Source organism: Saccopteryx leptura, chromosome 1 (assembly GCF_036850995.1).
Source record: "Saccopteryx leptura isolate mSacLep1 chromosome 1, mSacLep1_pri_phased_curated, whole genome shotgun sequence".
Classification (NCBI taxonomy): Eukaryota; Metazoa; Chordata; class Mammalia; order Chiroptera; family Emballonuridae; genus Saccopteryx; species Saccopteryx leptura.
Genome location: NC_089503.1, coordinates 251,964,969 through 251,984,281, shown reverse-complemented (window position 1 = coordinate 251,984,281; position 19,313 = coordinate 251,964,969). Strand labels below are relative to the sequence as shown.

Below are 19,313 nucleotides of genomic sequence, written 5' to 3'. Positions count from 1 at the left end.
TTACGGAGTACTAGGTTGGTGGAATGAAGGAGTCGCATTGTCCTGTCTGTGGCCGGGACCCCAATGAGGTGTGAGGGGCGGGGGTTAGGCTGGGGAAGGGTTTGTGTCGCGTGGTGGACAGGCGCCCTCTAGTGACCACAGCTGTTCACTAAATTAAGTGGTCACAGGAGTCACAACCCCTCCTAACGCCTCAGTTTACTTCTTGGTTCCGTTATACTCCTGCTGCCCGGATGAAGAGCCCCTCAGCCTATGGGCAGAAGGCAGGGTCTTTATGGGGCTTCTGAAGTCGGGAAATTGTGGGTGGAGCTGTGGGTGAGGTCTTGAGAGTCTCAGATGTGAGAGGAGTCCAGACATTAAGACCAAAAGGGTACTGTTTAGACATGGAGGGTGGAAGAGACCCTAAAAAGGTGATGGGTTAGAGGAAGCTCATATCAGGGACAGTGTACAGGCATGAGGTTGAAACATAAAGAGGGAGCCCCACAAAAAATTAGAGCTGAGAAGGGGAACCCCTCAGAAGTAAGGAGTGGGAAGGCACCCTCTGTGGGAGGGATCAGTGCGTGGCTCTCATTGAGGGGGGACACAGGGAGCCTATAGCCCCACCAGCCTCTCCCAGATGGCTAGGAAGAGGCAATACCGTGGAGAGGGCCTCACAGCTAGCTACCTAGCCAGGCCACACAACCCATGCTGCCTTTGTCCCTCCTTAGAGGCCAGGGGAGACCCCTGAACCCAGCCATGCCAACATGCTTGGGGCCGACCTCCGACGCCCTCGCCGTCGCCTCTCCACTGGTCCTGACCTGGGCTGGGCAAATCCTGAGCCCTCAGACACTGCAGTCCCTGTACCTCCACGGCCCACCACGCTGCCACTTCTGATCCCTCCGCGGATTTCCATCACCAGAGCCGACAGGTAGGCAGGAGGGGGACCAGGCTGCAAGGTAGGGTAGAGGTACAGGGCCAGCTGGTCTAGATCCAGCTACCAGCTTTTTCTGTGCTCCAGGCTCTCTGCATTTTGCAAAATCAGCTGAAACATCTGGAGTCGGTGGATTAGGCTGTGACACCCCTCCCCCAAGGTGCCCCATTGCAGTCTATAGAATCCCTTTCATTTTTCAGCTGCTTGAGTCAGTAAGGCGCAGGGTTGTGGAAAGGGCTTTCAGCCCCCCAACTTTCAGTGGTAACCCCACATTCAGAGTGCTGGGACAAGTTAGGGAGCAGGCATCTATGATCAGTCGGCTGTGCACTTCTATTTACCCTCCTAGGAGGATTCTGTTTCTTCCAGGCCTTAAAGGGGAAGGTGGGATCCTGGAGGAGGCCTGGACTGGACTGGCATTTTTCTTTCTTCTGGGAAGATATGAAAGGTATCTGTGAGCCTTTACATTGCACTTTCTTGCTATTTGTGTGTATGTGTGTGTGTGAGAGAGAGACAGAGAGACAGACAGACAGACAGACAGACAGAGGGACAGACGGACAGGAAGGGAAAGAGATGAGAAGCATCAATTCTTTGTTGCGGCACCTTAGTTGTTCATTGATTGCTTTCTCATATGTGCCTTGTTGGGGGGGGGGACTACAGTAGAGTGAATGACCCCTAGCTCAAGATAGCAACCTTGGGCTCAAGCCAGTGACTGCAGGGTCATGTCTATGATCCCACGCTCAAGCCAGTCAGATGAGCCCGCGCTTAAGTCGGCGACCTTGGGATTTCGAACCTGGGTCCTCTGCATCCCAGTTTGACTATCCACTGTGCCACTGCCTGGTCAGGCTCTCTTGCTATTTCTCATCGGGGTCCTCTCAAGGTACTCCAACCCCCATCTTGGCCCAAGTAAGAGTTCAAAAGCCAGAAGACAGCTGAGCAGGTCCAGGCTGCTCTGCCCGCCCCCCTCCAGCCTGTTGCTGCCCTCCCTAGGCCACCACTGTTTTCTGCAGTCTTGATCTTCCCACCCTTTCATCAACTCAATTGGAGGGCTACAAGGTCTCTCTGCTTGCATCAAGGTATAATGGTTCGTTGACAAGTGGGAGGAAGAAGTGACTGTCATTCCCACCTGGGGTGGTCTAATGTACCTCCTCTACCCCCCCCCCCCCCCCCCCCGCCCAAACAACCTTCTCACTTCTGCATCTTCAGAGGCTGATCCATCTCAGCCTCAAGCTACAGCTCCAACTACCAGCTTGGCCTACGGTCTTGTGCCCTCCTTCTTCTGCAACCTCCCTGTGGCCTGATATCCACCCCCCCCCCCCCCATCTCCCATCCCGCGTTGCCCGTGCAGAGCTCTGGCCAACGTTTCAGTCCCCACCCCCAAGACTTTGGCCCTGCCCAGGACCTACAATTGATCTTGGGAGGACTGTCAGCCCTTGCGAATCTCCTCGAAGCCCTCTGACTATGTGCTTGCGGGAGGGTCCCTGAGAGAAGTAGGGGACACACCTTTGACCTCTGGGATACCCCACGACCACTGCTACTGATGGGCAGCCAGTTCTTGCCATGTTCCCACGCCTGGAGCCCCCTCTGGGAGAGAAAAGCGTCTGCGGGGGTTGGAGACGGGCTTTTTTATTTTATTATTATTTTTTTAATATAAGAACAGTTACGGGGGTTGGGGTTGAGGGGAGGCGCAGTGGCAGACGGCACGGCCTGCCCTGGAGCCTGTGAGGGGGTGACAGTAGGGCAACAGCCTGCTTTTGTGGACTCGCACCTAAGTCGATTAACATCTGAGCGCCTCCGTCGGGCGGGTGGGGCACGGGGGCGCTCCCCCTGCAGGGCTGCTGCAAGGGCTCGGCTTGGGCCCCGACGGGGGAAGGGGGACAACATTCGGATCCCGCTCGCTTTGTGCTCGCGCTCGCTCGCTTGGCGCAGCGCTGGGGGAGGCGGGAGCGTGAGTCACGGAGTCTCCCGATTTAGGTGCCGGAAGGGGGGGGGGGGCTCTGCAGGCCGGGGCCGCAGGGAGGAGGCGCGGCTGTTTACTCCCCTGAAAAGGGCACAGGGGTGCATTCCGCGGCTGCCTGGGATCTATCTCAGTTTACCTCCTGCAGAAGCGCTTTAGAAAAGGCAGCCAAATACAGATCGCTGGACGGGAAGCTGGGGAATCGGCCACCGGGTGTCCCCCTGGAGCCACAGGGGAACCAGAGAGACACATTCGAAACACCCTAAAGCTGTCCAGGCCAACCACACACACACCAACTCACAAGGACTCCTTAGGTAAGACAGTCAAACAACGGAGACTGAATCGCGTGCGCAACTCCGCAAGCACGGACCGACCACACTACACACTCAAAGGCGTGGGAACACTTGCAAAACCCCTAAGGCAGCCGAACGGACCCCGAAGAGGCGCACACTTCCCCAACAGGCAGCACACATGTGTGCACATCCTTTACTCACAGACACATAACATACAGCAAAATCCAAAGAAACAGGCAGACCGCAGCAGCCAACCACGTGCGCGCGCGCACACTTTCAGGACACTAAAAACACAGGCAACCCTCGGAAGGGGCCACGTGCGCGCACATCCCGCCCCGGGCACACACCATCACCATCCTCCGACCCACCGACAGGAGATAAGCCGCACACCGACGTTGCCGGCCGCAGGCATCGCGTCCGTGCCACCAGGACCACTTGACCGCTTCCCACACATGCCCCCAGGCCTGGGGTAGTGGCGAGAACATACAAGCACCGGGCTCCGCCCCCGCCATGATGGACAGACTGACTGACACACCGGCAACCAGTCGGGTGTCTTCTCGATCGGATTAACCGTTTAACTCCTTTCGTGCCGGTGCGAGCCGCTGCTAGGCAGGACACTCTGGAGAAAGCTGCGCTCCAGCACCCCCTCCCCGCCTGGAGCTGGGCTCTGCGTGGGCGGGAAGCCCCCCCCCCCCCACCTCCTTGGGTGACTGCCCCCCACTGACGGGGACTGAGGAGGAGGAGTAGGAGGGGGGCGGTACTGACAACGGGGCGGGGCGGGGCGGGGCTGGGGGGGGGAGCCGCGGCTGGCGCGGAACCCGGCGCTCAGCGCGTAGAGCGCTGCCGGGCACGAAGCAGAGCGCCACGCGCGGGTTGGAAGCTTTGGCGCCCGGCCCGGGGGCGATCGGCCCGTAGCGCCCCCGGGTCTGTCTCCGGGGCGCCATGGCCCCACCGAGGCCGGGCGCACCTACGGGGCCCCGGGCGCGTCGGCATTCGCGCAGCTGAGTAGGGTGAAGCGTGGAAAGGCTGGAGCCCCTTGGGGTGCGTGTGGGGGCCGGCTACATGGAGCCCCCAGCCGCCCCCTCGGAGAGGAGCTTGTCTCTGTCTCTGCCTGGGCCTCGGGAGAGCCAGGCCACCCTGAAACCGCCTCCGCAGCACCTGTGGCGGCAGCCGCGAACCCCTATCCGTATCCAGCAGCGCGGCTACTCGGACAGCGCGGAGCGCTCAGAGCCGCACCGGCCCATAGAGCGCGCTGACGCTGTGGACGCCGGCGACCGGCCGGGCTTGCGCACGTCTCGCATGTCCTGGCCCTCGTCCTTCCATGGCACTGGCAGCGGCGGCACCGGGGGAGGCAACTGCAGGCGGTAAGACTCCCGACGGTGGACGCGTGCGGAGGGAATAGGCGCGCAGGAATGGTGCAATTCGCCCCGATGACCGCAGGGGGGCGCTGTGGTGCGGGCGGGGTCAGTGTGACTGGAGGGGAGGAGATGGGAGCGGCGCGCAGGATTTTTTTTTCTATGTATGTATGTATGTATGTATGTATGTATGTATGTATGTATGTATGTATGTATGTGTTTTCCGAAGTTAGAAGCTGGGAGGCAGTCAGACAGACTCCCGCATGAACCTGACCAGGATCCACCTGGCAAGCCCACCAGGGGGGGATGCTCTGCCCATCTGGGTTGTTGCTCCATTGCGGCCAGAGCCATTCTAGCTTCTGAGGCGTAGGCCATGGAGCAATCCTCAGTGCCCGGGCCAACTTTGCTCCAATGGAGCCTTGGCTGTGGGTGGGGAAGTGAGAGATAGAGAGAAAGGAGAGGGGGAAGGGTGGAGAAGCAGATGGGTGCTTCTCCTGTGTGCCCTGACAGGGAATTGAACCTGGGACTTCTGTACACTGGGCTGACGCTCCACTGCTGAGCCAACCGGCCCAGAGCCAGGCGTGGGTGAATTTATAATAGTTCACTAGACCCGAAGCTTTCTAGTGACACCATCCTGAGGTCGCCTTAGGGGGCTTCATGCTGCCTGTGGCATTAATGTGATATGGATTGAGGACTGTAACTTTAGGGGTCTAGATCCCTAATTGGTGACAAGTAGACAGTGGCTCAGCTGGGTACAGCCTGGAAGCACTGTATTGAAAGCTAGATTAATAGTGTGAGGGTGTCCTAGGGGGCACTCTTTAGGGCGGCACCTGCTAGAACCAGTGTTTCTTCCAGGCTGAGGGGCTCTTAGGGTTCTTCTAAGTGGTGGAGGACTTTATGGGATGTGGGGGGCATTTGTGACCTCACTCTGAAGCAGCTGGAGTCAGAAATCCAGAGAGAGCCTCTTTGAAGAGCACTGTGTTGGGGGACTGTGTGCTAGGTGGAGCACCCTTCTCAGTGCAAGAGAGAGTTAGGGTTCCGCAGCTGCACAGAGTGGGGAGCAGGGTCCAGTGCGTGCACAGTTCCAGCACAGGGGGGAGGATTCCCTGCCTCCCCAAGTGACAGTGTTAGTAAGGGGGTGTGTTGGGCTGGCTCTGACTGTATCCTCTCACTGATCTGACTTTGCTTCAGCTCTTCAGTTGTTGGGGTGTGACCAGCTGTGGCTGTCTTGGTTGAGTCCTGTCATGATAACATGGAGACTGTGTTTCAGGAACAGTGTTGTGTCGGTGGGACTGTGTGTGCTCCCAGGATAGTGATTTTGTGACTGTGTGCCTCTGGAACAGTGATTGTGACTGTGACTACTGGAATACTGTGACTATGTGGTTATATGTGCTACCACGATGTTGTGATTGTGTTGGTAACTGTATGTGGTGTTGGGATGCTGTGATTGTGATAGTGAGTTGGCCAGCTCCCAGGACAGTGGTCATAACGGTGCCTATGTGTGCCGCTGGGACAGTGACTATGACAGTAGCATTATGATGTGTACACTCCCTCGACAATGTGATTGTGTCAGCAGTACTCAATTCTCCCTGAGAAACTGAGATTGAGACGTGCTCTTGGCTACCTGGTGTCTGGGAGTCAGTGCTCTGACTTGCAGGTGTGTTCCCGTCTGCCTGGCATGCTTGTCCTCTAACCACCTGGAGTTCCAGTGGTGCTTGAGGTCCACCTGTGTGCGCTCTGGTGACATGTGTGACTGATGGCTTTGACTGTGTGCTTTACCTGGGCCCTATGGGTGCCACTCTGCTTGAACATCACCAAGATTCAGCCTCTCACTCTGGAGTTCCCATGGGAGGCCCTTTTAGGCCGTGACCCTACTATTCTAGCTCTGGGGACCTCCAGCAGGTACCACAGCCTCTAGGCTACCTCTTTTCGGCACACATCCAGCCCCAGAACCCCTTCCCCCTCCGGCAGCCCCTCACAAATAGCCTGCTATTTCCCAGAGGGAACTGGAGAGAAGCTGAAGGAAAAATAAAGCTGGAATCAACAGGAAATGCCAAGACCAAGGGCAGCATGCCAGGTCACTGTCCTAAGAGAACAGGGCGGGGGTGGGGTGTAATAGGAACTGTACCTTAACTCTTTTCAAGGCCCCAAGGATTTCCCAGCCTGGTCTCTGGGGTACTCACTCTTGGGGCACAGTGGCTGAGTGGTAATAATCATCATTATCATAGTAGTATCTATATTATAATAGCTGACTCTCAGGCTCCATGTGGGGAAACTATCCACAAATCCTCATTCCCAGTGACTTGTGAGGTATTCTTGTTGGACAGATGGGGAAACTGAGGGCTCAGAGGGGCAAAGACCCTTCTTCTTGCCCACACTCACACAATCATGAAATGACAGAGCTGAGATTCCAGCACAGGTCTATCTGATGCCTGTGTGTCCTGGCACAAGGCCTCACTGAGCCTTCGTTTCCCCATTTGTAAAGTGGAGCTGTTGTCAGTACTGCGCTATGGGGGTCAGTTTGAAAGTTCTATGAGATTAGGGATTTGGGTAAAAAGTGAGTGCGTGAGTGCTCAGTAGCTAGTCACTCAGGCACCTGGATTCTGGAGTGGAGGTGGGGCCCGTCTAGACCCTGCTTCTGCAGGATGGGAAGGAAAAACAAGAACCTCAACCACATTCCGCAGGGGCTCAGGTTTCTGTTTCACAGTGGCCTGTGCAGCTACTAGGGGCTGTGGTAGGATGGGGGGCACTGGTGCCAGCATCCTCCCCCCACTCCCAGGCAGAAGGAGGAAGGGGGAACTGAGAGGCCGCCAATGGGCACCTTGCCTTTTAGAGTGGTGCATTCTGCCAGCCTAGTTCTCCAGAAAGGGACTCTACTAGTTTACACACAGAGGGTTCCAGAGTTTCCCATGTTGGAGTTCATGCAACCCCCCCCCAAAAAAAAAGAGGGTCTAGAGAACTCTCCAGACTTGAATCATAGGAACCCCCAGAAAGAGGGCACTGCTCCCCATCCGAGATGGCATCTTAACCCCTCCCCTACCCCCTACCCCCCGCTTCCCGCCCCCCCCCCCCCCACGGGACCTGGGAATGTATGAGCCTGCGCTCCTGGCTGCTTGCGGAGCTGAGTCACGGTACCGCCACGATCTGTCATGAGGCAGATGGAGCGCGAGGAAGAGGACTCTAGTGGTGAGGTTGGGGGTGGGGGTCTTGCCTTAATTGCGGATGAGCCAACATTTCGTCTCCCCACTGCCCCACTTTGGACCCTCAAATTCTGCCTGGCTCTAGGAGGGGGTGGAGGCAGCCGGACTGGGGTCTTTCTCTGGCTGATGATCTCTGCCCATTTGGATCCTCGCCTCTCCTTTTGTCTTTGGCGCTCCTATGCTCCTGGTTGTGTACTGGGAGCGGGTGTCTCCGCGCGCCCCCTACTGGACAAGGAAAATGGCACAGGCTAAATGTGCACTGGGAGTCGGGATCTGCCTCCGGGACTTTTCTCAGAACAGAGCAAAGACGCCGCAGCCCTCACTGCCGGGGCGCCTGGTGTTATTCATGCTTATTGAGCGCCTTGGAATGCGGGCGCCACGCCAGCCAACCGACGGCTATGGACGAGGTCTGCGCCTTCCCCAGGTGTATTGGGACCAGGCCGCCAACCCCAGCCGGACGCGTTGGAGAGCGCCGCCTGGCGGATAGAGAGGAATTTGGTGGAAAAGTTGAGATCGCGGAGTTCCCGTCTGGGCTCCGTGGACTTGCATGTCTAGGCCTTGTAACACGAACCTGCGTTTTTTACAACCAGCATCTTTGGCTTTCCATTCCTGCTAAGGAAACAGAGATGAAGAGGCCTGCTCAAAGTCACACAGCCAAGAGGGGCAGAATTGAAGTTAAAAACTAGGCCTCCTCAGCTCCAGACCAGTGAGTGAGATTCAGATTGTGCCCCTTTACTGCCCATTTACTGTCTGTGTGACCTGGGGCGAGCGACCAGATTTCCCTGTACCTCAGTTTTCTCATCAGTATTCCAAGCTGAATAAGATCTGCCCATCCTAGGGTTGTGGTAAGGCTGAGATGGCTGACATCAGGACTGGACAACCAGGAGCTGGTGGAGTTTTTTTGTTTTATTTATTTATTTATTCATTCATTCATTTTTAGAGAGGAGAGAGAGACAGAGAGAGAGAGAAGTGGGGAGGAGCTGGAAGCATCAACTCCCATATGTGCCTTGAGCAGGCAAGCCCAGGGTTTCGAACCAGCGACCTCAGCATTTCCAGGTCAACGCTTTATCCACTGTGCCACCACAGGTCAGGCTTATTTTATTTTTTTATAGAGACAGAGAGAGAGTCAGAGAGAGGAATAGACAGGGACAGAGAGAGATGAGAAGCATCAATCATTAGTTTTTTGTTGCGCATTGTGACACCTTAGTTGTTCATTGATTGCTTTCTCATATGTGCCTTGACTGTGGGCCTTCAGCAGACCGAGTAACCCCTTGCTCCAGCCAGCGACCTTGGGTCCAAGCTGGTGAGTTTTTGCACACACCAGATGAGCCCGCGCTAAAGCTGGTGACCTCGGGGTCTCGAACCTGGGTCCTCTGCATCCCAGTCCGACACTCTATCTACTGCGCCACCGCCTGGTCAGGCAGGAGCTGGTGTTTTGAGAACTGAACTTCCTCAAATTGACTTCAGCAGAGAGAAAGGGAGCATCCCTCACATCACAAATTCAGGCTTTGGCTGCCAGGGTGTCCCATCTTTCACGACTCAAAGATTGACTGCAAGCCTCTCTGAGTTGCAGGAAGTCAGGGTTTTGGGTCTGGGGAAGCCACAGACTGGCAGGGTAAGGACAGAGTTGGGGGGGGGGGGCATCTGGGCCTACTGTTTTCACTCCTGAGTAAAAGCTCAAATCCAGCCTTTGTCCTTGATTTGCTGTGTGACTTTGGGAATGACCTTACCATCTAAGCCTCAGTTTCCTCATCTGTATTCATTCCACATTGATTGAGGATCTTCAGTCTGGAACTGAAGATAAGAGATAGACCCAGTCTCTGCCTCCAGGAGTTCTTAGGCTAGTGGGTGAGGGAGAAATAGCAAGTACTGTAAAGGTATATGATATTCCAGGCCTCAGTTTACATCTGACTTCCTAGGGAGGGACAAAGTTCACTCAGCAGGAAGGAAACAAATCTGAGGGGCCTAGCAGCAAAAATCCCAGTCCTTGGAGCCCAATAACTGGGACAGGAAGAAAAGAAGGACCCTGGGGACAGGGAAGACCTCTCTAAGGGGATGGTATTCGAGCACAGACCTAGATGAAGTGAGAGGGGATAGTATGTGGGTATCTGAAGGATGAGGGTAATAAGCAGAGGGAACAGCCAGTGCAAAGGTCCTGAGGTAGGAGTGTGTTTAATATGTTGGAGGAGAAGTAGGGAGGCAAGTGTGTTCAGCGCAGAGTGAGCAAGGGGTGAGTGAAGGGATATGAGGCAAGGAGGCGATGGGGCAGCTCATGTAGGGCCTTGTAGGCCATGGTCAAGGTTAGTTTTAGGCCTCAGTTTACATTTGACTTCCTAGAAAGGGATAAAGTTCAGTTGGCTGGAGCCAGAGAACTGGATTTATAACACAGGTATTTTCCTTCCTAGCTGAAGGCCAAGTCACTTCCTTCTCTGGACCTTGGCTTTCCCATCTCTGAAATGGGCCTTTAAGGAACCTATTCCCAAAGTCTGATGTAAAGAATCAGCAAAAACAATTCAGAGGCTCAACCAGTGGAGCATTGGATAGAGCATTGACCTGGGAGGCTGAGGACCCTGGTTTGAAACTCCAAGATTGATGGCTTGAGCACAGGGTTGCTGTGTTTTTTGTTTTGTTTTGTTTATTTTTAACAGAGACAGAGCGAGAGTCAGAGAGAGGGTTAGATAGGGACAGACAGACAGACAGGAAGGGAGAGAGATGGGAAGCATCAATTTCTCATTGTGACACTTTTTTAGTTGTTCAATGATTGCTTTCTCATATATACCTTGACCGTGGAACTACAGCAGACCGAGTAACCCCTTGCTCAAGCCAGCAACCTTGGGCTCAAGCTGGTGAGCTTTGCTCAAAGCTTTCAAACCTGGGTCCTCCGCATCCCAGTCCGACACTCTATCCACTGCGCCACTGCATGGTCAGGCACAGGGTTGCTGTTTTGAACGTGGGATTATCTACATCAGTGGTCCCCAATCTTTTTTGGGCTACGGACCGGTTTAATGTCAGAAAATATTTTCACAGACTGGCCTTTAGGGTGGAACGGAAAATGTATCACGTGACCAAGACAAGCGTCAAGAGTGAGTCTTAGACGGATGTAACAGAGGAAATCTGGTCATTTTTTAAAAATTTATTTTATTCATTTTTAGAAAGGAGAGAGAGACAGAGAGGAGAGAGAGACAGAGAGAGAGAGAAGAGGGAGGAGCCAGAAGCATCAACTCCCATATGTGCCTTGACCAGGCAAGCCCAGGGTTTCGAACTGGCGACCTCAGTATTTCCAGGTCGACACTTTATTCACTGCCCCACCACAGGTCAGGCCTGGTCATTTTTTAAAAATAAAACATCGGGCCCTGGCCGGTTTGCTCAGTGGTAGAGTGTCGGCCTGGCGTGCAGGAGTCCCGGGTTCGATTCCCAGCCAGGGCACACAGGAGAGGCGCCCATCTGCTTCTCCACCCCTCCCCCTCTCCTTCCTCTCTGTCTCTCTCTTCCCCTCCCGCAGCTGAGACTCCATTGGAGCAAAGATGGCCCGGGCGCTGGGGATGACTCCTTGGCCTCTGCCCCAGGCGCTAGAGTGGCTCTGGTCGCAACAGAGCAACGCCCCAGAGGGGCAGAGCATCGCCCCCTAGTGGGCAGAGCATCGCCCTCTGGTGGGCAGAGCGTTGCCCCCTGGTGGGCGTGCTGGGTGGATCCCGGTCGGGCGCATGCGGGAGTCTGTCTGACTGTCTCTCCCCGTTTCCAGCTTCAGAAAAAAAAATAAAAATAAATAAATAATAAAAAATAAAAATAAAATAAAACATCATTCAGACTTAAATATAAATAAAATGGAAATAATGTAAATTATTTATTCTTTCTCTGTGGACCGGTACCAAATGGCCCACGGACTGGTACCGGTCTGCAGCCCGGGGATTGGGGACCACTGATCTACATGATCCCAAGGTCGCTGGCATGAGCCCAAGGTCACTGGCTTGAGCATGGGGTCACTGGCTCAGCCTGAGCCCCAGGTCAAGGCACGTTCAAGAAGAAGAGAAAAAACAAAACCTGACCTGTGGCAGCATAGTGGATAAAAGCATCGATCTGAAATGCTGAGGTCAACACTTTATCCACTGTGCCACCAGAAGTCAGGCTCAATAAATAAAATCTTTAAAAAAAAAATGAAGCAATCAATGAACAACTAAAGTGAAGTAACTAAGAATTGATGTTTCTCCTCTCTCCTTCCCCTCTCTTGCTGCCTTCCTTTCTCTCATTCTAAAAAAAAAATAATCAATTAGCAAAACAATTCAGATAAATGTGAATGTCCTTCCTTTCTCTTTGTACTTGGACCAAGAGGTCCTGGCAACCAGTGATGGATATTAATGGGTTTAGAGCAGGAGTTCTCACCTGGGAGCAAATCTGTTTCCCCAGGGGAAAGGTGGCAATGATTGGAGACATTTAGTTGTCATGACTGAGGGGGTGCTACTGTCATCTAGTAAGTAGAGGCCAGGATTCTGCTACTGCTACGGAGTGTACAGGACTGCCCCCCAGGACAAAAGATTATCAGATGCCAAATGTCAATAGTGCCCAGGTTGGGAAACCATGCATTCCCAATGAGGTGGTGTCATCCTCATGGGTGCAAAATTTGCTTCTTGGGGTGGATGTGTAAAAAAAATGTTTATGGCCTGACCAGGCAGTGGTGCAGTGGATAGAGCATTGGATTGGGATGCAGAAGACCCAGGTTCAAAATCCTGAGGTTAGGCCCTGGCCGGTTGGCTCAGTGGTAGAGCGTCGGCCTGGTGTGCAGGAGTCCCGGGTTCGATTTCCGGCCAGGGCACACAGGAGAAGCGCCCATCTGCTTCTCCATCCTTCCCCCTCTCCTTCTTCTCTGTCTCTCTCTTCCCCTCCCGCAGCCGGGGCTCCATTGGAGCAAAGTTGGCCTGGGTGCTGAGGATGGCTCGGTGGCCTCTGCCCCAGGCACTAGAATGGCTCTGGTCACAACAGAGCAACACCCCAGATGGGCAGAGCATCGCCCCCTGGTGGGCATGTCGGGTGGATCCCAGTCTGGCTCACGCGGGAGTCTGTCTGACTGCCTCCCCATTTCCAACTTCAGAAAAATACAAAAAAATAAAAAAATCCTGAGGTTGCCAGCTTGAGCACAGGCTCATCTGGCTTGAGCGCAGGTTCACCAGCTTGAGCACGGGGTCGCTGGCTTGAGCCCAAAGATCACTGGCTTGAAGCCCAAGGTCGCTGGTGTGAGCCCAAAGTTTGCTGGCTTGAGCAAGGGGTCACTTGCTCTGCTGTAGCCCCCTGGTCAAAGCACATATGAGAAAGCAATCAATGAACAACTAAGGAGCTGGGACAAAGAGCCACAATGAAGAATTGATGCTTCTCATCTCTCCCTTCATGTCTGTCTGTCCCTATCTGTTCCACTCTCTGTCTCTGTCACACACAAAAAATGTTTCTGTACAAAGCTCCCATATACACACCGTATGTAAACAAACATACAGAATAGCTGTGGTATTGACATTTCATGGAGGAGGTGATGAGAGAGATTTTTATTTAAAAAACTACTCCTTAGGGAGGCAATAATGAAATACAGAGTGACCAACACTGGTCTAGAGCCTGGATCTGTGTGACTTTGAGCAAGTTGTGTCTCTCTAAGACTTAGTTTTCCCATCTGTAAAATGGGGACAACACTAGTATCTCTTTGCAGGTGTTTTGTGAGGATTAAATGAGATCATAGCTACAGGTGCTGAACCTCAGGAAGCAATCCGAAGGTCTGTGATCATCATCACTGTCATCATTTGTGTCCTCTGGCTAGTACAGTGTCTGGCACATTATAAGATCTTCATAAATGTTTTGTCAAATAATAATAATCGCAACTAACATTCAGAGTGAGTGCTTACTGCATCCACTTTTCTGAGTCTATTAAGTGTCCATCCATGAGATGCATAATATATATTATACCCACTTTACAAGTGGGAAAACTGAGAGTCAGTGAAATGAAGTTACTATCCCAGGGTCAAATGACTAAGTGCCAGTGGCCAGACTTAAGCCTGGACCATCTGACTCCGGGTCCTATGACAGCAGAGCCAACAGGTAGAAAGATCTGTACAGAGGTGGTACCCTAAAGTAGAGATTTACCTATTTTTTTTTATTCATTTTAGAGAGGAGAGGGAGAGAGAGAGAGAGAGAGAGGAGAAACAGAGAGAGAAGGGGGGGAGAAGCTGGAAGCATCAACTCCCATATGTGCCTTGACCAGGCAAGCCCAGGGTTTCGAACCAGCGACCTCAGCACTTCCAGGTCGATGCTTTATCCTACTGCACCACCACAGGTCAGGCGAGATTTACCTATTTTTATTTAAAACAAGATTTCCCCCCCTTTCCTAACCCCTAAAAGCCACTAACTGGTTGAATGGAGTAAGTAAGCTCCAGAATTATAACCAGCTGGCTAACTTTATTCAAGGGTGTTCACCTCTCTAAGTCTTAGTTTCCTTATCTGTGAAGGGGGATAGTGCCCCCCAGAGTTATAGTGATTAGACAGCAGAGCCACTCTGGGGGACCCAGAAAGTCTCCATGACTGTGTATTCTTGTTCCTGTGCAGGAGTCAGCACTGAGAGGAGATTGAGTTCTTGAAACCACCTCATGAGCTGCAGGGGTCCCAATTCTAGATTCTAAGGAGTGTCTTGGGTCCCTGAGCACTCAGATCTCCAAGGTATATCTAAGAGTTGTAAGGCATGTCTCAGAAGCTGTGCAGTATTCTGGGGAGCTACTAAGGATTGTGGGTGCATCTTTTATTCTAGGAGTAGCCTAGGGTTGTAGAACTGTCTTAGGAGTTATGAGGTATCTAGTTGGTTTATGGGGCACCCCAGGATTTTTGGTGGCATTTCCATGTTATGAGAGAATCCCGTGAGTCTGAAGGCACCCATGAGATTATGCTGGGGGTCTCTGCATTTGCGGGAGCAACTCAAGGATGCTGTGGAGCCACGCAGGGTTTGGAGGACTTCTAAGGGACTGGAAGCCTTCTTGAGGTGTGTGAGGGACCCTAGGCTTTGGGGGCCCTCATGCCCATGTCTGTGGGAATGGCTTGTCACTGTGGGGAATGCCAGCAGTACTGGGGCAGGGGTGTCTCTGCAGGACTGGAGTGTGGTTGGAGTGCCCTAGGGGTCATGGGGGACATATGAAGAACAGTAGCAGTGGTCCTGGGATCTAGATGAAGGGGTTTCTTGTGGGTTCTCAGAGCATTGCTGTCATGTATAGGTGCATCCTGGGATTAAGGTTTGTGGGGATGTCTCAGTAAGGATGAGGACACTACTAGGACATCTGGGGAGCTATGGGAGTGTCCTGTGGTGTATGGGGGTCTCTCAGAACCCAGGGATTTGGGGGTATCCTTGGGTTGTGTGGGGCATCTCAGGGATAGTAGAGGCACTCCCTGGGATAGTGAGGACTTCTGAGGTCTGTGGGGCCTCTCAACACCATGGAGGTTGTGAAAGCGACCTAGAGCTTTTTGGGGCTTACCAGGTGTTTGTAGAGAGGCTTCCGGAGATTGTGAGGACGTCAGAAGGACTGCGGAGGCGAGGAGGTCTGTGGGGTGTCCCGCCACAACCCTAAGGCGTCCCAACCCTGCCCCGCCCCCAGGGGCGGCCCCAGCGCGAAGCCGGAAGGGCCACGGTTGCCCCGCGGGGTGCGGCCCGTGGCCCCAGGGCTGGGCGGCCGGCCTGCGTGGGCCGCGCGGGGCTGGCGGCGCTGCTCCCCAGTGCCCAAAGAGGCGGGCCGCCCCGCTTTCCCCGCGGCCATGGCGCGGCCACGCCGCCTGGGCTGTATCCCCGAGCTGCAGCTGGAGGCCGTCCCCGCGGCGGCGGGCGAGGACGAGGCGTTCCTGTCGGAGCCCCGGGCCCCGCACGCGCCCCGCTGGCCACGTTCGCCGCCCTCCTCGCCCGTCTTCTTCGCCAGCCTGTCCCCAACTTTCTGCAGGAGCCTTCGGCTTCTCCGCAGCTTCCAGGATTTTGGCCGCCGGGCGTGGGCTAGGTAAGTGCGCCCAGGTGGCCGTGCATTCGAGTCTCTTCTGGCCACCTGGAGCGCGTCAGTGTCTGGAGTTCGTAGCTGGCCCTGCCCAGTCTCACTTTTCCGTCACAATGCAACGATAAAAAAAATCATCTCTACCCGCCAGGATTGCCGCGGAGACATCTGATAAAGCATGCAGCAGGCGTTCAATAAACCCTATGTTCCTTTCACTTCCTGTGCAGACCTGAGTCTGCGGTCAGGCTTTGGGGGAGCGAGGCCAACCTGCCACCCAGGGTGATCTGAGGACGCGTATTCAGTTATGTCGGCCTCGGTCTAACGGCCTGTGAAAGGGGTCAGCGATGCACTTGGGTTTGCTTTGCCAGGAGGCTTGCTGATCACCTTGTGCACCTGACACGGAGGGCAAATGGAAGTTCCCTTCCTGGTCATACCCGGGTGGGCTGCAGGGGCTGGCACCTGGCGGCCACATCCGATCTGGCTTCCCAGTGTCCCTGGAAACGGAGGTGGCACTGGCTAGCGAGGGTTTCTCCGAACCCAGGAGAGCGTCTTCTGCTGGTCGCTTTACCCCTACTCTCTGTACACACTTGTTTAGAACCAGAGACCGGAGACGATGACTGGGAGAGGGCACTGCGGGGACGGGACGTGGACCCAGCGGAAGAGACCCAGCAGGGAGAGAAGAGGGGGGTCGGGGCCTCTGGAGCCCCGCGTGGGGCCGAGGAGGGAGTGTGAGTGGGACGGGAAATCAGTGCCTTTCTCTGGTTTCTCTCTATGTCTATGTCTCTCCTGTCTCTGTTCCGTCCCCCAGCTCTACCTCCCTGGCAACCGTCGTCCCTCCCCCGGGTTTTTGCCACCGGACCGCGCACTCCGCCGCCGCCCGCGAGGGCGTCTCGTCCCTCCAGGAGCGCACAGCGCTCGGAGACTTCCAGCGGGCCCAGCTCAACGTCAGGATGGGGAGGGGGTGAAGGCGGGGACAGAAACGGGGGCGGGGGGTGGGGTGGGTGGCGGTGGGCCCAGAGCCTGGGAAACCAGAGCTTGAGGAACTACCCGCCCTCCCCCAGCCTGGGGAAAGGGAGGCAGGCGGGAAGTGTGCGCAGAGTTCTGCAAGGCCCCACAGGAGGCAGCAGGCGCGGAGCCTGCGCCAGCCCTGCGGACTAGAGAACGCCCGAACGCCCATGGCCTGGGGAGTCAGCAGGAGGGCGGGTGTGGAGCGTGGAGCGGCGCTGCCAAGGGCGGCAGCAGATACCTCGGGCCTGGTGAACAGTGCACGCCAGACCGCGGTGCGTGTAGCCGTCCCCATGCGTGCCTGGAGGGCGCTTGGCACCCATGCGGTCCAGTGCAGCCCGCCGGGCCGGCCCCGGCCCCCTGCCCTATCACTGCCCCCCGCGGACCCCGAATCCCTGGTCCACTTCTCCTTCAGCGACGAAGACACCTGTTGGCATCTTCCAGGCAGATCTGTCAGGTGGGTGGCTCCTAGCCAGTCCCTTCCTTTTCCACCAGAGGGCTTTGGCTGTGCTGGTGGGGGTGCCGAGTCTGCCTTGGGAAATCTCTAAAGTGGTTTTTAAGATCTGTCTGGAGCCTCACTCCTTTCCCTGGTCCTAAACGTCTGAATGCTTCTGAGGGCTTACGGCAGATGGTGGCTCTGAAAATGGGTGCTGGGCCCTGCCCCCTAACTGCCTACTCAAGATAGGATCCCTTTGCCCTCTTTATGCCTTTTAATCTGAGCTTCTGGCACTCACCCTGGCAGCAAGTATGAGTGTCCAGCGTCACCTGGGCTCCACTCCCAGGCCACCCGTGTCTCATGCTTTACCGTTCCTCCCTCCTTGCTGGGGCTGCCAGGCTGAAAACCAAGCCAGGGTGGGTGTGGGGAGGAGGTTCCTGCTGGAACTCCTGGGGGGGGGGTGTAGTTAAAATCTATTGGACAATGGTGGGACAGAGAAGTGGCCTTTAGGTATTTGGAATTCTTGGGGTACTCCACCATGTTCTTGGTCCCCTTCAGACACCTGTACACACACATACTCCCCAACAAAGACACACACACAGGGTAATCGGAGTCTCCTTGCTGGTGGGGACACAAAGAGAACACCGCAGTTGACCCATGGCCACCGTGATACACAGACCACAGAAACCCTGGCCTACCACAGCATTGTATACACTGCACTGCCTGCAGAAACACACTCACTGCAGCACACACCCAAGCCCAATTCCCACCTGCACAGGGCTGAACACATCTCATCCCCACTCAAGAGTCAGGGACAGTTTTGGCACATGTGTGTGGCACACAGGTACACCCTCACAAACTCACACTCAAAGACACAGAATTACATAGGCACTGGGAACCCCCAGACCCCACTCACACACACAGATGTGTAAATCCACACAGACAACCTACATGCACATGGGTGCCCCTGAATACCACCTCAGCACACAGATGCACAGACCCTCCTTGTACATTTAACCCCACTAACAACTGTGTCAGCTGGCACCATGCGCCTGTCTGGCAGACACACACCATCACCTGCCCTTTACCTCAGTGTGACCTTCACAAAGCAAATGCCAGGCCTTTCCATAAAGGCTGCCTGGCACCTCCTACAAGGGTGTCAGTTTGAATGGGGCAGAATCTGGGGAGATGCCAGGCCTGCCTGGGGAGAGACAGACACCATTGATTTAGTTTGCAGCTTTCTAGCCTGGCTCCCTGGGTTTGCATCCTTGTTCTACCACTAGCCACATTATTCATACTCTCTATGTCTCAGTTTCGCTCTCCCTCTCTCTCTAGAAAATGTGGATGAATGTGTGTCCAGGCATAGTACCATGCCTAGCATGTGGCATTCCAGAGTAGTTGGTTACTTTCATTGTTGTTAGGATTTTTACCAACTGAAACATGTCCCTTTTCATTGCCACATCCCCACCTTCACCCCAGCTTGTTTGTTTTCCAGTTGGTCCCTGCAGCAGAACTCTCTAAAGCCTGGATCTGGCCCTGGGCTGCACAGTCCTCCAGAGGCCTAATTTGATGTTCAAAAGCCCAGGACAGGAGTAGAGGCCCCAGGGGGTAGAGATAGGTAGCAACTTCACCTGAGAATGCCAAGTAGTCAGCCTATTCCAGGGGAAGTCTTGGGCAGGTCATTTCCTTTCTGTTAGAGTGTCTGAGCATGTGGCTGTGATGTCAGGGCCTGTTGGCTGTCCTTGACTCTAGTTTGTGACTTTGGGTCCCCTTGGGACATCTCTAGTGCAGCCTCTAGTCTGATTTTGGGTCACCTTGAGCAGCAGCAGGCCAGGGAGGGGTGACTCCCCAGAGTCTGGGGTCTGATTCTGGGGGGTAGCTAAGACACCCTCACTCTCAGGCTGCAATTCAACAGACCTAATCTCCCATCTGCCCTTCTGCGGCCTCAAACACAAACAGTGGGGCCCCAGGGAGCCTCTTCCCATTCCTTCCTCTGGGCTCCTGCGTATAGTGAGTTGAGTCTTCTGGGGCTGCAGTAACTGCCTGAAATGCTCTTAGGTTGCCCTTTGGGGTTTGGATCTCACCTTCCCTACTCTGCACTTCAGTTCCTGGGGCAGGGAAGGGGTCCTCTCTACATAGGTATGAACCACTCCCTCTCACAGCTTCCCT

General features: G+C 54.8%; 1 protein-coding gene across 7 annotated transcripts in view; it reads left to right on the top strand.

Moving 5' to 3' along the window:
• The first annotated feature begins 1,215 nt into the window (after nucleotides 1-1,215).
• The window catches only part of PDE4A (phosphodiesterase 4A), a 52,657-nt gene continuing 34,559 nt past the window's right edge, over nucleotides 1,216-19,313 (top strand). For 2 of the 7 annotated variants that reach the window (XM_066346494.1, XM_066346490.1), the window contains exon 1: nucleotides 3,993-4,518. In XM_066346494.1, the coding sequence (XP_066202591.1) occupies nucleotides 4,217-4,518 (302 nt within the window). In that variant the 5' untranslated portion in view covers nucleotides 3,993-4,216. Of the gene's footprint in view, nucleotides 1,353-3,992; nucleotides 4,519-15,349; nucleotides 15,713-16,725; nucleotides 17,166-19,313 lie in introns of those variants that run through there. The other 5 variants (XM_066346498.1, XM_066346497.1, XM_066346496.1 and 2 more) reach the window with 3 other exon arrangements.